The 19,972-nt window shown below is 35.5% G+C and overlaps 2 protein-coding genes across 2 annotated transcripts; one reads left to right on the plus strand and one right to left on the minus strand.

The window, feature by feature from the left end:
• Positions 1-4,495: 4,495 nt before the first annotated feature.
• Positions 4,496-6,880, minus strand: LOC306875206 (major histocompatibility complex class I-related gene protein-like). The gene is made up of 5 exons (XM_079425669.1): positions 6,730-6,880; positions 6,272-6,538; positions 5,902-6,180; positions 5,446-5,736; positions 4,496-4,649 (listed from the first exon to the last, which is right to left on the minus strand). Exons 1-5 carry the CDS (start codon positions 6,776-6,778, stop codon positions 4,525-4,527), a joined length of 1,011 nt encoding a protein of 336 aa, XP_079281795.1. The 5' UTR covers positions 6,779-6,880; the 3' UTR covers positions 4,496-4,524.
• Positions 6,881-6,958: 78 nt separating this feature from the next.
• LOC306875432 (major histocompatibility complex class I-related gene protein-like) lies at positions 6,959-10,970 on the plus strand. Its single transcript, XM_079425980.1, has 5 exons — positions 6,959-7,119; positions 7,916-8,182; positions 9,158-9,511; positions 9,690-9,782; positions 10,057-10,970. Exons 1-5 carry the CDS (start codon positions 7,074-7,076, stop codon positions 10,128-10,130), a joined length of 834 nt encoding a protein of 277 aa, XP_079282106.1. The 5' UTR covers positions 6,959-7,073; the 3' UTR covers positions 10,131-10,970.
• Positions 10,971-19,972: the final 9,002 nt, after the last annotated feature.

The following is a 19,972-nucleotide window of genomic DNA, read 5'->3' on the forward strand; positions in this document are numbered from 1 at the left end:
GGCATTCCAGGAAGCAGGACATGGAAGTTTGACCAAAGACACATGGTACAAACCACTGTCAGAAAACCTTAGAGAAGAAGCCATTAATGTGTTTGATGAGTATGTTCAGCCTGGTGAAATAAAGTTCCTCGGAGGATTAACACCTTTAGGTTGGAAAGGAAAATCAAGGGGAATCACATTCTCTGATGGAAGCGATAAATCCTAAGAAGCTGTAACATATTTCAGGTGGGAAACGGACCATGGCATTGAGGTGAGGCTAGTTGAATCCAAAGCCAAATTAACGCCCTTGGATCAAAAAGGAGAAGCAGTCAAGGCTGAAATGTGTGCTGCAGTTTATGCAGCCAGGCTCAGAAAGTACATTGAGAAGCATTGCCAAGTGAAATTCAATCAGTGGTTCCATTTGGTCAACAGCCAAACAGTGTTGGGAGCTATTCGGCGGGCTAGCTATGGCTACCAGTCACTTCTTTGCGAACAGAGTTGGGGAGATCCAGAGAACAACACCTTTTAAAGACTGGTGGTGGATCCCAGGAGATCTAAATGTTGCAGATATTATCACAAGGGGAGGTAACCCAGAAGACCTCAAAGAAAATTCTACATGGCAGAGTGAGCCAGTGTTCCTGAAATGGCCAGTGGAAAAATGGCCAATGAAATCAGCTGCTGAGGTTGCAACTGCAGGAAGGGAGAGTATCAACAAACTTCTGAGGAAAGCATTTTCTTCAGTTCTCACCAGAAGTCTGACCACGGAAAATGAAGGCGCAGTCTCCTTGGAGAAATGTAAAGTGGTAGATCAAATGGATGGAGAAAAAGCTGAATCAAGACATCCCACTGTAGACTCCGGCACCTCTGCTAAGGGAAAGGAAAGGCAGAAGGATGTTTCATCAGGAAGGATGTTTGATGATTTAGTAACAAGTAAGTTCCTCTTCAGGAACTCGAGCTGTGTGGAACGCCTTCAGCTTAACCGGCTCTGAATACAAGTGAAATCTGTCCAAAGGATGGGCGAGACACCACGGGTGAGGTGACATAATGGCCAGCTGGTATAAAAGCACGTGCGGTGAAACCGGCATCAGCTTTCGTCATTCAGCAACCGCTACTCTGTGTGTGTCTGTCGATCTATGAGGTAAGTCTTATTTAGTGTTGTTTGTTTTACAGTCACTTGAAATAAGCTCCACAATGTCTTTAAGTGCAGGGAACTAGCACATGGTCAAAAGCAGATCGCATTACAGGCTGTTTGTTCTTCACTGCTGGGGATGCACACAGTCCGTGTGTGGTCTGCTTGAGAGCAGAGCACGCATAATCAGCTCTTGAGGGATCTGACTGCCCTCTTTGTGAGCGCTTGTCACTGCGTATGCTTGCTCTCAGAGGGCTCTCTTTGAGGAGGGAGCTTTCACCAGCGTTCCTCGTGGTACCAGCCCCGCTTTCGCCGAAAAGGGCGGGGTGGCGGCTGCGCTCGTGGGGATCGCAGATGGATCAGGTCGAGGTAATGAAGACGGGCGATCCCCTATCTTCTTCCTTTCCATCAAATCCAGCGCCGATGTTCCAGCTCCTCATTTAGGGGGTGTCACTTCTCGTACTCCCCAGATTGTTGGAGTCAGAGTGGTGCTCCCGGGCCATAGCTTTCTAGCAGAAGCTGGATAGTCTTCGGCTAAAACATAACAGTGTATATATATATATATATATATATATATATATATATATATATATATATATATATACACTCACCTAAAGGATTATTAGGAACACCATACTAATACTGTGTTTGACCCCCTTTCGCCTTCAGAACTGCCTTAATTCTACGTGGCATTGATTCAACAAGGTGCTGAAAGCATTCTTTAGAAATGTTGGCCCATATTGATAGGATAGCATCTTGCAGTTGATGGAGATTTGTGGGATGCACATCCAGGGCACGAAGCTCCCGTTCCACCACATCCCAAAGATGCTCTATTGGGTTGAGATCTGGTGACTGTGGGGGGCATTTTAGTACAGTGAACTCATTGTCATGTTCAAGAAATCAATTTGAAATGATTCAAGCTTTGTGACATGGTGCATTATCCTGCTGGAAGTAACCATCAGAGGATGGGTACATGGTGGTCATAAAGGGATGGACATGGTCAGAAACAATGCTCAGGTAGGCCGTAGCATTTAAACAATGCCCAATTGGCACTAAGGGGCCTAAAGTGTGCCAAGAAAACATCCCCCACACCATTACACCACCACCACCAGCCTGCACAGTGGTAACAAGGCATGATGGATCCATGCTCTCATTCTGTTTACGCCAAATTCTGACTCTACCATCTGAATGTCTCAACAGAAATCGAGACTCATCAGACCAGGCAACATTTTTCCAGTCTTCAACCGTCCAATTTTGGTGAGCTCCTGCAAATTGTAGCCTCTTTTTCCTATTTGTAGTGGAGATGAGTGGTACCCGGTGGGGTCTTCTGCTGTTGTAGCCCATCCGCCTCAAGGTTGTGCGTGTTGTGGCTTCACAAATGCTTTGCTGCATACCTCGGTTGTAACGAGTGGTTATTTCAGTCAAAGTTGCTCTTCTATCAGCTTGAATCAGTCGGCCCATTCTCCTCTGACCTCTAGCATCAACAAGGCATTTTCGCCCACAGGACTGCCGCATACTGGATGTTTTTCTCTTTTCACACCATTCTTTGTAAACCCTAGAAATGGTTGTGTGTGAAAATCCCAGTAACTGAGCAGATTGTGAAATACTCAGACCGGCCCGTCTGGCACCAACAACCATGCCACGCTCAAAATTGCTTAAATCACCTTTCTTTCCCATTCTGACATTCAGTTTGGAGTTCAGGAGATTGTCTTGACTAGGACCACACCCCTAATCCTTTAGGTGAGTGTACATATATATATATATGTGTGTGTGTGTGTGTGCGTGTGTGTATGTATGTGCGTGCGTGCATGTGTGTGTGTGTGTGTGTGTGTGTGTGTACAGTATGTATATGTATATGTATGTATGTAGCCTATATGCGTGTATAAACGTGTTTGTGTATGTGCATGTGTGTGTGTGTGTGTGTGTGTGTGTGTGTGTGCATGTGTGCGTGCGCGCGCGTGTGTATGTACAGTATGTATATGTATGTTTGCAGCCTGTGTGTGTGTGTGTGTGTCTGTCTGTTCTGTTTATTGAACGCAATTTCAGTTACTCATATAATTATTTACAGGTGAAAGAATATGACATTTGAATGTCTTGAAAATGCACTACTTTGATAAAAATAAATTTTTATCAGTTTTTTGTCCAAAATGTTGTATTTCTGATGAAACCTATGTGCATTCAAGTGGTAATAAAACATGAACACATGAAGATAGAATAAAATAGTTTGTTTTTAATTAAAAGCAGAGGCTTGGTTCTTTATTTTGATATATAATTTGTTCATATATTCATAGCAGAAAACATTCTAAGGGCCATCAAATTTAGGTGAAAATCATCAAAAATGCTGGCGGTGGCTGGCAACTTAAAAAAAAAACGCTGGCAGGGAAAGAGTTAAACTGAAATATGCAATAAACATTAATTTAACAACATTACATGTAACACAACCCTAATGAACATAACTGATAAGAAAAAAACTAAGAAGAAACAGTTATTTCAAAGAAAAAACATCAAATTCAAACAAAATGTGAAATGCAACGCAGGGAATTCTGTGAACGTCAGTTTACAGTTTTTCCCAGTAAATTTTACAGGAACTTACCGTTAACCATTTAACAGGTTTTTTAAAGTAGCATTTTCACAGTTTTTTACCGTTAAAATCACGGTCATTTTTTACAGTGTGAGTTATGGTTAAGATTCCCTCATTCAAACTAATGTGCCCATATATATAAGCTAATTTTATTGATGCTGTAAATGATGAATGCCACGTGGTATCTGAGAACTTCATGTTCTCATTATGTTTATTTACACACCCTTGATTCAATGGAGGGTTTCCTCTTGCGTCATTTATCCTAGGTTCCAGCGATACTTAATCTGTTACACACCATTTGTTAGCCTGGATATTATTTACGATGTTTGAGAAAATATGACAAATGTGAAGCGATTTTATGTAAATTCAACACAAGGAAGCAAGCTGGGGGTTTAAACAAAGTGACGTTATTAAATGAATCTCACCTGAGTAAACAAATGGTATGAAGAAAATGACAACATTATGGACAAAAAAACATGAATTCTTTAAGTGTAGTTTAAGTGCAAAGTACTGTGGAAACTTAGGCAAATCTGAATCAAGCAGGTTATCTCCTGAGGGGATGTACTTCCACATTTGAGTCTGCCTTTTACACCTGGAGCTGCAGTGATGTACTCGAACAGGGGCGGGCAAATACTAATTAATTCAAAGGCCACATCAAGTTATTTATTTTTATTTTTTATTTTTAATATACTGTAAGTGAGGGGCCGCATAGTATAATCATGACAAATTAAGCGAAAGTGAAACTAGCAGCGTTATGCCTACTTTCCATATTTGTATTTTTTTCTGTTTTATATTTTCTTATGTACAAATTTTATTGAAGAAAAAAGAGAACTGCTTATGTTATTAAATGTTTAAGTTTATTTTTTACTTTCATGTTATAAGTACCAATAACCAGGACTGTGAGGATGACTATGAATCCTATCACATTCCTAAGTATTATGAAGTATAGTTTTATAGGACCTTAAATATAAAATAAAAAAAAAACACTTGTAAAAAAAATTAAACACACAATAATATACAGCAATATAAGGCTGAAACAACTTACTGATGAAATAATAATAAATTATTAATTAGTTAGGCCCAGGGATATTATCATTAACAAAATAAAAGTGTTAATTGGAAATAAAGCTGAAATAAAATAAAATATAAATATTTGATTTAAAAAATGTAAAGTAAATGAATGTTACCAATGTTGCCTTCGTGCACTGCGATGAATAACTTAAATTTAAACAAACAAAGCTATCATATGACTTTGGAAGACTTGAAATATGTCCCACAAGTCATATGGACTCATTTCAAAATGTTTCTAACTCTTTTCCTAGTCAGTTTCATTGAATAAAAGATATTTTTATATGTTATATAAAGATATTTTGCTGTATGTTGTCTTTTATGATACGCAGAAGAGCGTCACAGATTTGGAATAACATGAGAGCGAGTAAATGATGACAGAATGATCTTTTTCAGGCGAACTATCCCTTCTTAATATTTGATTTTGATTTCAAAAATCTATTTGACAAGTTTGATCTTAAAGGGTTAGTTCAGTCAAGTTTTAACATTCTGTCATCATTTACTCGCTCTCATTTCGTTCAAACCTGTAAGACTTTCCTTCACCTTTGAAACAAATGAAAATATTGTAATTCAAAATATTGTAATCAAATGACCTATTATCCAAATGCGGTAAGAATAGGATAAACATTAATAGCAAGTATTAAAAAACAACAACTATAAACACTATAGCGCACTATTAACAACTTACTGTAGTTACTCTTGATCTCGTCCTCAGTCAGAATCTTCTGGATGGTCCTTTCCTTGTGCTCCACCTCACAAACATACTGGTTCTTCTTCCACTCGTCTGGTAGAATATAGAGGGTAGATGTCTTCTGGAAGGTCCCATCCTCATTTAGTAGTAGCTCTCCAAGATCCACATCTTCATCATGCTCCTCTCCATTTCTTAACCAGGTGATAGTGACTGCTGATGGGTAGAAACCTGTGGCATGACACTCCACTGGAGACGAGGGATCCTTCTGTAACAGAGACACTTCAGGAGCTAAAAAAGAGAAATAGATGTAAGAAATGTTTAATACTTCAGTTTAAAACTTATTAAATTGTGCTAAGTTTTTTGTTTGTTTTAATGAAGCAATGTATGAAAAAAGAAAGAGAAAATTAAATTATCTACTTGTTGAACAAAGTGAATTTCTTAAAAACAGGCTACCTCTTCTCTCTAAATCCACATTCCTTAACTTCAAGAACTCTTTCAGCCAGTAAACACACTCATGTTGGTAGTATTGTTTCAGAAATTCAAGCTGGGCTGTGTCATTATTCCACTTGACTGCTGTTATGAATCGCTGTGGTACAGGTGTGATGTATCTGAGCTCCTTCAGGTCTAGTGAGATAAAATCCCCTCCATCATAACCGTACTGATCAAACCCTTCTAAAGATCCAGTCTGATCATCCCAACCACATCCATACATCCTCTGATACGTATGAACACCTGAAGAACAAAAGGAGATGCCATAAGATCTGCTCCTTTTTAATGTATAAGGTCATCTTTGACATTTCTAGTATGAAGTATTGTAAGTCACCGCGTGACTGATTGAATCGCTGCATTAGAACATCAATATTGTTTTTGTAGATCTGCTGCACTTCTTCTCTGATCTGAGCATCTTCTTTCCACATGTCTGTAGATACATAATCCTTCATCCAGTCCTGTCTGGGAATCAGCTTCTTTATCTCACTGTCATAATAATCAATCTGTCGTCCATCCAGAGTAGTTACAGCAGAAAACTCTGGGATTCCTTCAGTCGTCTGTCCATTTATTCCAGTGTATGTAGTGATGAAGGAGTGTGATGCTGAAAAAATATTAAACAAAGACAAAGTTCTCAAGCATGATTAAACACCACATACATTGTCATAATCAACCATACCAAATCTGTTCTATTAAAAACATAGTGATTTTCTGTGTGTTCAACACACGGAAGTAGCTAAAGGCCTTCCTGACAGAGAAATCATCGTTTAAATGACTTTACAAAACGCATCTCACCTGAATGAACCAGAGGTATGTAGATGCAGAAAACTAAGTTCAAGTTCATTGCAGAGAAAAATCCATGAATGTGACAATTCTTTATTTTGTAGTTGTCGAACACCTTAGCATTTGCCACACCTGAACCAACAGGAAAAAACAGGTACTGAGCGCAGCCGCAGAACATGTCTTTGCAGTCTCAATACAGACATTTAGGGTGGGGACTTTTGCTCCCAGGCTGACGTAACTTGCTCAGGAATCTGTTTTCCTGTTGGTTCAGGTGTGGCAAATGCTAAGGTGTTTTAGCTGCGCTCTTCGACGACTACACAATAAAGAATTGTCACATTCATGGATTTCTGTCTGCAATGAACTTCTTAATTTTCTGCATCTACATACCTTTAGTTCATTCAGGTGAGATGCGTTTTGTAAAGTCTTTTAAATGATGAATTCTCTGTCAGGAAGGCCTTTAGCTACTTCCGTGTGTTGAACACACAGAAAATCATTACATGTTTTTTAATCTAAGTAATTTTTTTTTTTCTCAAACAGAACTAGTTAACAGATTTAGTGTTTGCTGATCCTTTGTGAGCTAAAGCAGGATTTTGTTTTGTTGAAGCTGCACTGAAGTTATTTCAATATCGTCTCATGCAGACAGGTCTGTTTAAAAGGCAAAATGAGACAAGACTGAGAATAACCCTAGTAAATGACTGAATCTATGCACATTTTAATGTAAATTAGCTGTGCAGGTATGTCTGTGTGCCACAGTTCTGTGAAAGATGATTTTAAATTATAGTCAACATGAAGCAAAAGAAATGTCTTTTGGAACAAGAACAAACGTAGAGAGAGGATCAAGTTTGTCTGTGTGGAATTAATTGGACGGCTGTGGTTTGGTCTTCTGTGAGTGACAGGTTACCCCGTCCTCGACATCAGAGAAGAGATGTCACTGCAAGAGGAAGTCATTTTGATTTAAGATTCCGAGGAACATGAATATATATATAATTATATAATAAATACTACAATATTCCATAAGATAATTACTGAATTTTAATTTCATGCTGACTTTAGAAGAAAAAAAGACTTGTCTTAGTTGGCATCAAACAGTAATTTGATTTACGACACTAGGTGGTGTTTAACCATGTTTTAGAGCTGTTTGGTGTTGTGATGTTGGTTGTTTGTTTATTTATTTATTTTTTTTATATTTTTTTTTTAGAGTTACACTCCTTCATCACTACATACACTGGAATAAATGGACAGACGATTGCAGGAATCCCAGAGTTTTCTGCTGTAACTACTCTGGATGGACGACAGATTGATTATTATGACAGTGAGATAAAGAAGCTGATTCCCAGACAGGACTGGATGAAGGAGTTTACATCTACAGACATGTGGAAAGAAGACACTGAGATCAGAGAAGAAGTGCAGAAGATCTACAAAAACAATATTCATGTTCTAATGCAGCGATACAATCAGTCACGCGGTGAGTTAAAATACTTTTTTTTTTTTTTTTATATGTCTCTCTGAAATGCTTGATTTTGATTGGTCAGTCTTTACATTCTGAGGTCTGTTATTCGCCATAATGACCGTCATCAGTAGCAACACTGTAAAGTGACTGTAAAATGTCTGTTGGATCATGATGCGAATAGACATGCTTGCTCATTTCATTCAAGTGCAGCCTCAGTTATCAACTCTATTAACTGTAAAATAAAACCAGAGGACTATGGTAATATTGTTGAAGTGTTCGTCTTGTTGCTAGAACTATTGTTTTGTACACTTTCATGGATTATAAGATAATAAACAAGTAAGATTTGATCCCTTTTAGCCCTGAAGGCATTTTCAGAGTTTTTTTTTTTCTGAGTGGCATACAAAAAAGTAAAGACTTGTAAGTCCAAAACTATAGCAAAAGATTCAAAAGGTTCAATTTGGGCATTCTCATGCTGAGAAACTGCTAATAAATAAATAAAAGTTTATTCAAGGGAAATTTTTCCTATCTTTCTTATTTGACATGCAATAACTCAGGAAGAAAACAAGGTAGGAGGACAAAATTGGTGATGTTCCTCTATATGTGAGCTGCAGGGCTGAACTGGGACAAAAAATCGGCCCTGGCATTTTTTGGTCCAGGCGGCCCACCATATATATATATACACACACATACATATATATATATATATATATATATATATATATATATATATACACACATACATATACATATACACATATATATATATATATATATATACACACATACATATACATATATATATATATATATATATATATACTACATATACATATACATATACATACATACATACATATATATATATATATATATATATATATATATATATATATATATATATATATATATATTCATAAACATCATAAGGATTATATTGCACACTATAAAAGAAAATAAAGAATAGCATCCCATTATCTCTCTCTCATTCAGGTGATCATACCTATCAGAGGATGTATGGATGTGAATGGGATGATGAGACTGACATCAAATCTGGGTTTGATCGGTACAGTTATGATGGAGAAGATTTCATCACACTAGAAATGAAGAACAGCAGATACAAAACATCTGTACCACAGGCATTTGCCACAGTGCAGAAGTGGAATAAAAACACAGCACAGCTTGAATCACTGAAGAAATACTACAATTATGAGTGCATTTACTGGCTGAAAGAGTTCTTACATTTCTCCAAAGCTGCTTTTAAGAAAACAGTATCACATTTACCAGGACAGAGTTTTACTAAGTCAATCCCGAAGATTCAGACTGTCAATAACACCAAGAGTAGCGGTAAGTTGAAACCTGGTTCATTTTTATCCATATACATTTTGCTTATTTTAGGCACCAAACACAAGAATGCCTTACTTTTTTCTGTTGTTTTTAGGTTTATTTGTTTTGTTGTTTTTGAGGATTTTTTCTGCCATATTATTCATTGCGTATTTTGTGAATGTTTCTCTGTGTGTTCTAGGATTTGAATATACTTCACATATCATTTATGCAGTTATCCCAGGTATTTTAATACTGATTGCAATTGGTTGCTGCTGGAAAAAACTCAAACCTTGTAAGTACTAATGACCTGTTGTGATATATAATTCCCATCATAAGTGCAAATGTTTTTACGTCTGTTTCTATTTGTGGCAGTACAATGAAGAAGAGTGCAGTGAATGTGAACCTGTTGCTGTTTTATCAGTTCCATGTTTTTTTTTTTTTTTTTATTCTCTAAAATGATCAAACTATAAGGATTCTGGTGTTGTGTGTGAAATATGTGAATCCCTTAATAATGTTGTTTAAATTTCACGACAGCATGTTATACTTCTGTTTATCTCTCTTCACAGGCAAAAAGCACGACCCATATTACAAAAAGTATGATGATCCACTCCTTCTGGTGCATCTCCTCCAGATAATCTGAGTGAGCCGTGCCTCATGGTATCTTCAGAGTGATGCACAAAATCACTCCAGACCCTTTAGCTTTACAGTTCCTCACCAGTGGAAGGACCTTCTCAGCCTTACCCAAGAACTGAGTCCTTTTATAAAGTTCAAGAAACATCTAAAGACTTCAAAGACTCTTTTACACAAACATTCAACTAACTGTACACACTTAAAATAATCCTCTTTTCCTTTTTTCAATCTCAAATGTTGAGATTGTAGCATTTCTTTTAGAATGAATCACTTTAGCTGCTTTTTCACCATTGGGCCAAACCGTTGTCTTCACTAAACCGTTCCATTCCGTGCTGATCTGGCCCAGCTGGGACGGATATTGTTTCTTTGAAATGACAGTGGAAAAGCAGCTTTTATTGTATTCCCCATTTGTTGCATTGTTTTTTAAAATTTTGTTAAATGAGGAAAAAAAGTAAATGTTTTTATAATGATATTTGTCTTCATGATAGTACTTGATATTACTGTTATATATTTTACACAAAAAAAAAAAGCATTCTTTAGAAAACAAAGTCCTACAATTCTTTATAAAAACTATTATTTAGGACTGTTAATAGATTAAAATAATTAACATTTATTAGCCACAAAAAATAACATTAAATTAAAAAAATCTAATATTTTGAATTTGCCTCTAAATAACTTAAGATATGACCTAATACCATTTGTATCATTTTCATGGAAATATTACAATGCATTTTCCCAAACAGATGTTTATATATTTATGTACATATTTTATGTGTAATTATGTATGTATGCGCCTTATATCCTGTGAAAATATATATTTCCTTCTGTGTTCTGGAGTCATTGATCAGTTTAAGTTTGTCTGATGGTTTTTCATTGGAAAATGAATTTAATTTATACAGTTCTAAATACAATATTCTAATCATTATAACCTAGGCCAAACTCATAGTTATTGGCGGCCTATAGACAATGCATTCTGTGACCCATCTCTAGTGCCTATAAAAGCACTGCCAGTGTATGTTCTCAGCATGTTTTGGAGCGGGTGGGTATCAGTGTACGCTGCAGGACTGTTTGTGAGGTCAGGTCACAGGAGGTAATTAGTCTCTTCAGTGCCACACTGAATCAGGGCTGTGAAAGGGCTACTGTCACATCAGCTGTGCAGCGTGCGAGTCTGAGCACCAGAACACAACATGCAGCGCCGCGCGACTGTCTGAGCACCAAAGATACACTGACACCTGTGTGTGAGACAGGTACACCAGAGCATTCCTGTGCATTCATGAGGATCCGGCTACTGTTTCCCACTCAAATAAATAACCTAAACTATACAATAACACAAAAACTTCTAAAAAATACAATAAAATATCCATGCATCATTTTACTTCAAATTCAACATTTATGTGATATAATGATTATATAAATTTAAAACAATTTTTTTTTTTTTGAAAAACAAAATAAACATTGCAAAAACATGTTAAATGGGGCAGTCGTGGCCTAATGGTTAGAGAGTCGCAAATACAACGTTAGCAAATACACTCAATGCTAACAGTGCGCAAAACTAGCATATGCGCTAACCACTAGGTTCCAGGTTGGCTTAAGTTTTTTTAAGTGCCATTAAGACAAGTCATGTCACTCGGCGGCCATCTTTGAAATGCCTCTCGGGCATGCAAGTGCAGCTCCTGTCTCTTTCAGATACGTCTCAGAACGCCGACTGTTTCTATATAAACTGGGACTAACTTTAGTGCTAGTGATTGGCTCCTTTACCCAGAAGGCGTGGCTTTGTTCGATAGAGTGGCCATATTGAGCTTGCATTTTTCCCATTCAAAACTATACGAGTGACACTTCTTGGGTATAGTCTTTGATTTTTTGACACGAACAGGTTCAATAAGACATTTTCTGTATATACGGACACTCTGAACAAACACAGCATCAAATTTTTTGTGATTTCTATATCAGAGCCTGGTGAAAAACAGCCAACGGTGGCTCAGAAAGCTGGATTCACCCTCAGGTCAAAAACACTGTGTGACAGGTGTCAGCGAACCTGAAGCCAGCGAAAAACCCCAGCGACGGCCAACTAGCCGTCAGTTTCCACAGCTAAAGCGCAGCAGATGGAGGAGTCCTGACGTCTGGAACATCTAGCTGATTCACAAGATAACAAGACATCAAAACTCATCCAGTTCACCTCCTGAACACTGCACATGTACTGCCACTGAATCAAACGTGGATGTTACTCTGAAGGAGCAAATGTTTGTTTTCATAATCTTTCATCAAAATCTAATCACTTTCCCACCACTTTATTGACTTTGCAGCTGACGCAAGTCTCTTCTTACCAGCTCAGCTGCGAAATTTACATATTGGCCAATAGAATATGTATTTATCGCTTTTTAACTTACTAAAAAGCCTTTTTTAACTGTAGTGCAGCAAAATGAGGATTCTTGTAATCCAAAGGTTGTGTGTTCGAGTCTCAGGTCCGGCAGGGATTGTAGGTGGGGGGAGTGAATGTCCAGCGCTCTCTCCACCCTCAATACCACGACTGAGGTGAGTCCCTTGAGCAAGGCACCGAACCCCCAACTGCTCCCCGGGCGCTGCAGCATTGGCTGCCCACTGCTCCGGGTGCATGCGTGTGTCATCACTTCTCAAGTCCTCAAGGGGTGATAGAGATTATTTAAAGTGTGCAATTAAAGTAGTTAGATATTTAAAAAAAAAAAACGTTATAGTTTAACTAACTGTCGTACTTAACCTGAAAGAGAAAACTGGCCAAATTTATGCAATCAATAGCAATGCGTTCCACATATGAGCATTTGTGTTCCTGTGTTAGCATAAGGTTTTAGCATTTAAGTACGAAACCCACTTGTACCACTATAATTTCCTCTAAACCCCACCAGGTGAAGTCCAAGTAGAGCGCAGCTTTAGCGGTAACTGATGATATGTTTTACTCACATTGGCCTCGGGCGTCAGAAGTCGCTGCACCCAACAGACCTGTGTGTACGCTAGCACGAGCCGCCCTTTTCTGAGGCTAACCGGGCCAAATCAAGTCATTATTAATAACGTGACAGAGGCAGAAGTGGAAATGCCCACACGCTGCTCTACATGATTAGTGTACAAACAATTACTTCGCCCCAACATTCCCCTCGATTCCCCTCGATACGCAAATTAAGATTCTGCTATGCTAATCTGCCTGATCGTACGAGAGCCATTCATTACGGTCCACTTTGAGTGAAAAACTGCAAATCTCTGGGGAACACACAAAGTGTTCACCAACTCGCCGCATACAGTGACAGAATCACTTTTTTTTAACTGCAGCAACCTTTTGGCTAATGCTAATTCTAAAACACCACATTAGACTAAAATGAAGAAACAACCCCCATGCTAACAAAAACAGAAAAGCTAGCTTTTTAGCAAGCTCAATGGGAAATATAGAGAGAAATATTGGGTAATGTCACATTATTCGAAAATGAAAAATTAAAAGTTGACAATCATATTTGATAAAGTTCTTAGAAAAGCTAAAATATATGTTTAAATGTTTATTTTTTTTTTTTCAGGTGGATTTGACAGTTACAGGCTTTTGCAAGAAGCAAATTGTTTTTAGCTGTGGACCTTTTGGCTAAAGATAAAATACCACATGTTAAACTGTGCTAAAATGAAGAAACAACCCTTATCAGAATCAGAATCAGAATGAGCTTTATTGGTCGAGTGTGTTTACACATACAAGGAATTTGTTGTAGTGACAGAAGCTCCACAGTGCAACAGAAAGACAGCAACAGGACAGGACACAGATAATAGAAGAATAGTAAACAAATATCCAAATAGGCAATGTACAAAACAGCAAAAACACAATATATAATATAGACAACTATGTATGTACAGGTCTGATATGTGCAAATTAGAAATGAAAAAATTACATTAAAATGTAAGCAAGTGTGGTAAATAAATAATAGAGTTGTGTGTTCCGCATTTTATTGTCATGTGATGAACACTTATGCTAATAAAATCAGAAGAGATAGCTTTTCACCAAGCTAATGGGGAATTAAAAGAGAAATCGAACATGTTAGACTGTGCTAAATGAATGAATAACCCTCATGCTAGCAAAAAAACAAAGTCAGACTTTGAAAGCTAGCTTTAGCAAGCCAATGAGAAAGTAATGATAAAATACAGATAAATCATGTCTGATGTTGCATTATTTAAAGAAAGAGAATGAAAAAGTCGCTGCTAAACAACGAAGAAGTAGCAGAGAGACGACAAGGATTGTTAACAAACTAGCTTTAGCGTGTAGCTCAGTTTGGAAGAAAACCATTTAAGATACAGAAATTGTCATGTAAACTAATGTTTCCTTTAAGATCTTTAGCTGTGTATTTCCTCCAAACATTAACAATTTTAGCTTTAACATTCAAGACGACAATTGAATACACTGAAATTTAGATTTTTTTTTTACTATATTTTCCAAATTACCCATAAACTTTAGATTAATATACCATTATATTCGTGATTCAGTTACATCCTGCCGAAAACACCATAAACAGGTTTATGCTTAAGTGACTGTTAGCACATTAAAACCCTGTAAGGACGTTAGCAAATACACTCAATGCTAACAGTGCGCAAAACTAGCATATGCGCTAACCACTAGGTTCCAGGTTGGCTTAAGTTTTTTTAAGTGCCATTAAGACAAGTCATGTCACTCGGCGGCCATCTTTGAAATGCCTCTCGGGCATGCAAGTGCAGCTCCTGTCTCTTTCAGATACGTCTCAGAACGCCGACTGTTTCTATATAAACTGGGACTAACTTTAGTGCTAGTGATTGGCTCCTTTACCCAGAAGGCGTGGCTTTGTTCGATAGAGTGGCCATATTGAGCTTGCATTTTTCCCATTCAAAACTATACGAGTGACACTTCTTGGGTATAGTCTTTGATTTTTTGACACGAACAGGTTCAATAAGACATTTTCTGTATATACGGACACTCTGAACAAACACAGCATCAAATTTTTTGTGATTTCTATATCAGAGCCTGGTGAAAAACAGCCAACGGTGGCTCAGAAAGCTGGATTCACCCTCAGGTCAAAAACACTGTGTGACAGGTGTCAGCGAACCTGAAGCCAGCGGAAAACCCCAGCGACGGCCAACTAGCCGTCAGTTTCCACAGCTAAAGCGCAGCAGATGGAGGAGTCCTGACGTCTGGAACATCTAGCTGATTCACAAGATAACAAGACATCAAAACTCATCCAGTTCACCTCCTGAACACTGCACATGTACTGCCACCGAATCAAACGTGGATGTTACTCTGAAGGAGCAAATGTTTGTTTTCATAATCTTTCATCAAATTCTAATCACTTTCCCACCACTTTATTGACTTTGCAGCTGACGCAAGTCTCTTCTTACCAGCTCAGCTGCGAAATTTACATATTGGCCAATAGAATATGTATTTCTCGCTTTTTGACTTACTAAAAAGCTTTTTTTTAGCTGTAGTGCAGCAAAATGAGCCCAAAAGACATGCATTTTTATGCAGGAAAATTGAGGGAAATGTAATTTTCGTTGCACAAGACTGTTTCCTCATAAACTGGTTCAATCAGGTTTTTAAAAATCACTGTTCTCACACAAAATTCTTACAAAAAAAGTAAATCAGTAAAAACAGAAATATTTTATACATTATATCATTATGCAATTATTTTTGTACATTTTTGGTATTTTGTAAATTAGTCTATTTAGTCAGGTTTTATAAATAAATAGAAATAAAATATTGTAAAACATTATATATATATATATATATATATATATATATATATATATATATATATATACATACAGTGGGTACGGAAAGTATTCAGACCCCCTTAAATTTTTCACTCTTTGTTATATTGCAGCCATTTGCTAAAATCATTTAAGTTCATTTTTTTCCCTCATTAATGTACACACAGCACCCCATATTGACAGAAAAACACAGAATTGTTGACATTTTTGCAGATTTATTAAAAAAGAAAAACTGAAATATCACATGGTCCTAAGTATTCAGACCCTTTGCTGTGACACTCATATATTTAACTCCGGTGCTGTCCATTTCTTCTGATCATCCTTGAGATGGTTCTACACCTTCATTTGAGTCCAGCTGTGTTTGATTATATTTGGCAAAAATATAATCAAACACAAATATATATATATATATATATATATATATATATATATGTGTGTGTGTGTGTGTGTATAATAATATTAATATAATAAAACATATCAATACAAAAATTTGGATTAAAATGCTGATAATTTGATATATATTAATATAATAATTGTATATATTACTTTATTTGATATATAATTGTGTATATTATATATTTTTATTTATTAAATAATTATTTCTATACACACAAAGTGATTTAAATGAGGTTGCTGCTCTTTTGAATAAAGTTACAGACATGCTGTATTCACTCAACTTTGCTGCAATGCAAATGATTGCTAAAGTTTTATAATTACTGAACCTCACCAAGACATCTTGATTCATGTAGAATTATCGGTCTGTTTTATATACATGTAGAGATATTTCCTGCACAATGGAAATATGTATTGTTGGTGATTTGTGCTCAGTGTATGGTCTGATGTGGTTTCTGTTGTTGTGCTGTTATCAGCGAGATCCAGGTGTTCTTCAGCTCTGAGAGCAAATCTGATTATCAACCAGTTAAATCTGCTGCGTTTCATCTTATTCTGCAGTGCGTTTGGTCTCGGTCGCTCTCTTAAAGTCTCAGCAGGAGTTTCCAGGAACAGCGACACACTCGTTTGAGACAATCGATCAGTGAAAGCTCACTCCGTGTCTCGCACCTCACACACTCCTGAAGGACGTTCTAAACAAACGAACAATACTGGCACAGACACAAACACAGTCAAGCTACAACCAGACAGAGCTTCAAGAAAGTGACTAAAACTGTCTGTCAGGTTGTGTAATTAATACAATTAATGTACAATTTATAATATAATACTTGTATATGTAATAAATTATTTTAATAATACATCAAAATACTTAAATTATAGTCATAATAGATGATTTAATACAAATAAAGCAATTTAATAATAATAATAATATTTTAGCATTGATGTAGCTGTCATGTTGTACAATTAATACACATAATTATTAATTAATTATATAATATATTAATTAATTATATAATTTAGTGGATACTTTTTTCCAAAGCAATTGCCAAATGGGAAACATAAAATATAAATAAAAATAAAATGAGGAAATATTCATATTTCAACAACGTTGTGTGCACCGCGCTCCTTCGTCTCTTGATCTTAATTGATAAAAGTTAGTTGTTAGGTGTATAATTAATATGATTATTGTGTAATTTCAATAATTGTTAAAATCTTTCATAATAATTAAAATGTAATAATAATAATAATAATATTTAATGCAATGTAGCCATCATGTTGTATAATTAATATACATAACATTTACATTTATTCATTTAGCAGATGATTTATCTAGAGCAACTTACAAATGAGAAATACAAAATATAAACCAAAAAAAATTGAGGAATAATATAATTTTTATAAAAATGTAATTATTATTAGTAATAAATATAAATACATTAATAATAAATTAATTATTTTAATAAGCATAAATGTAACCACTAAATTAATAATAATAATAATAATAATAATTTTGCTGTGATTTAGGCATCAGATTGTATAATATAAATATAAAATAATGTATTTAAATAATGATAAAATAGCTAATGATTTTTTAAAATAAGCATTACTAAATTATTATTATTAATAATAATAATAATAATAATAATAATTTAGCTTCAATGTAACAGTCATGTTTTATATATAGCCTTATTATTTCTTTAAATAATTTAATAATAAAAGTATAAATAACTATTAAATAAACAATTATTGAATGTGCTTAATTATTTAATCCCAGACTGTGATGAGACTAAATGGAGAGCAAATGGAGACTTCCGCTCAAATCTACAACATGTCTCTTCAAAGGAAAAACATGGCAGTAATCTCACACGAGTCTCCTCTGGAGTCTCAGAAGTATCTCAGAAGTGTCTCAAACTGTGCTCAGATTCACCAGAGTTTTAGATCTCTTCAAAAATCAAGTCATCTGAGCTGCGGTGCACATTCAGTTTGACTCATTTGGGTCTCTGAAGTCATTAAGTCCATTAATCACCACTTCAAACGTACTTTTTCCCAGCATTTCCTCCTCAGAGATCAGTTGCCTATTAGCTAAACATTGACAGAAAAGGCCAGAAAACACAGTCATGTGTTTAATATCATCCACCACTGAGCTGCACAACACGTCAACAATACGCTATTTGATCCATCAATACAATAAAAGGCATATTCTGTTAAGATTTCCCGCTCAAACGCCAGCGAGACGCTTCAGACAGACTCACGTGACATGATGCCGTTATGCTGAGCGCGGGAGAGAAATCACATGTATTTATCGCAGGGACGCACCGTGGCTTTTTTACACAAGCACTGCAGTTTCTCATGGATATTTACACAATTATTTTTGCCAGGCAAGCAGGAGCTACGTGCTAACCACGCTGATTAGCATTTAAAAGAGCCTCATTTTTCATATCCGCCGGCTCCAGCCTCTTTTGACTGCAATTGAACTCGCGGACCCGACGCCGTTCAATTACGGCCATAAATAGCGCCTGGGACAAAAGGCAGAAATGAAACTGTCATGCGAGGAAAAGGGGAAGCTTTGAAACAACTGAAAGGCCTTTAATAACGCGAGCCGAGGTGAATGAATCACTACAGAACGCCACTGGAGTTTCTGCCGAACACAAATGTGTTCGTGAGCGGGAAACTCATGAAGGATTTGTTAGCATTATCCTGAACGCCACAGATGCTAACAGAGTTAGCCTAAGCTACAGTCAAGCTAGTGTTTCGAAAAATCTTACATCGTTTATTTCAATTTGTAATAATTAGTTTTTTAAATGAATACTGATTTAAGTATAAATAAATAATAATTAAATAAGCGTAATAATTACATTCAATATGTAACAGTATGTGTGTGTATTAGTGCTGTCAAATAATTAATTGCGATTAATCGCATCCAAAATAAAAGGTTTTCTTTACATAATATATGTATGTGTCCTGTGTATATTTATTAAGCACATATAAATACAAACACATGCATGAATATATTTAAGAAAAATATGTTATGTTTATATATTAAATATATTTGTATATAATATAAAATATAAGAATATAAATATCTAAATTTATATACATGTAAATATTTTCTAAATATATACTATTAGTGTGTGTATTTATATAAACATAATAAATATACACAATACACATACATATATTATGTAAACGAAAACTTTCATTTTGGATGCGATTAATCGCGATTAATTGTTTGACAGCACTATATATATAAATATTAATGAACGAATAAAGGAATTTAGCTACAGTGTAGCTGTCAGGTTGCAAAATTAATAAAATGTTTATAAAATATTAGTTTACATTAATAAAATATAAAAAAATAGGCATTTACTATATTATTTTAACATGAAGATAACTGAATAAAATAAATAATAATGAATAAATATAACGATTTTTAATAAATTACATTTATTTGTTCTTAATACAAATAAAGAACAGCAGAAAAAACGTATAGAACTGTGCATTTATTTATTAATAAAATTATTATAATTTATGCAAATTATTATTAATATTATAATTTAAGTTAATAAAAATATTAAAATAAATGATAACAATTACTTTATAAAAAGTTTAATTCCAATGACAATAATATATTCCATTTTAATAATATGTTTAACCGTCAGGCTGTACTAATATAATTATTATATAATTAAAGTATGTTTCAATGTAAACAATTATATTAAGAAGAAA

This window comes from Barbus barbus (genome assembly GCF_936440315.1).
Source record: "Barbus barbus genome assembly, chromosome: 9".
Classification (NCBI taxonomy): Eukaryota; Metazoa; Chordata; class Actinopteri; order Cypriniformes; family Cyprinidae; genus Barbus; species Barbus barbus.

Bases quoted from the DNA above. Each gene is read 5' to 3' on its own strand.
- LOC306875206 (XM_079425669.1), bottom strand. From the start codon at position 6,778: ATGAACTTGAACTTAGTTTTCTGCATCTACATACCTCTGGTTCATTCA. The intron at 5,737-5,901 runs GTAGCCTGTTTT...TCTCTTTTTTAG, and splicing joins TGTGGATTTAGAGAGAAGAG to CTCCTGAAGTGTCTCTGTTA. The intron at 4,650-5,445 runs GTAAGTTGTTAA...TTTATATTTAAG, and splicing joins CGAGATCAAGAGTAACTACA to GTCCTATAAAACTATACTTC.
- LOC306875432 (XM_079425980.1), top strand. From the start codon at position 7,074: ATGAACTTCTTAATTTTCTGCATCTACATACCTTTAGTTCATTCAG. The intron at 7,120-7,915 runs GTGAGATGCGTT...TTTTTTTTTTAG, and splicing joins CATACCTTTAGTTCATTCAG to AGTTACACTCCTTCATCACT. The intron at 8,183-9,157 runs GTGAGTTAAAAT...TCTCTCATTCAG, and splicing joins GCGATACAATCAGTCACGCG to GTGATCATACCTATCAGAGG.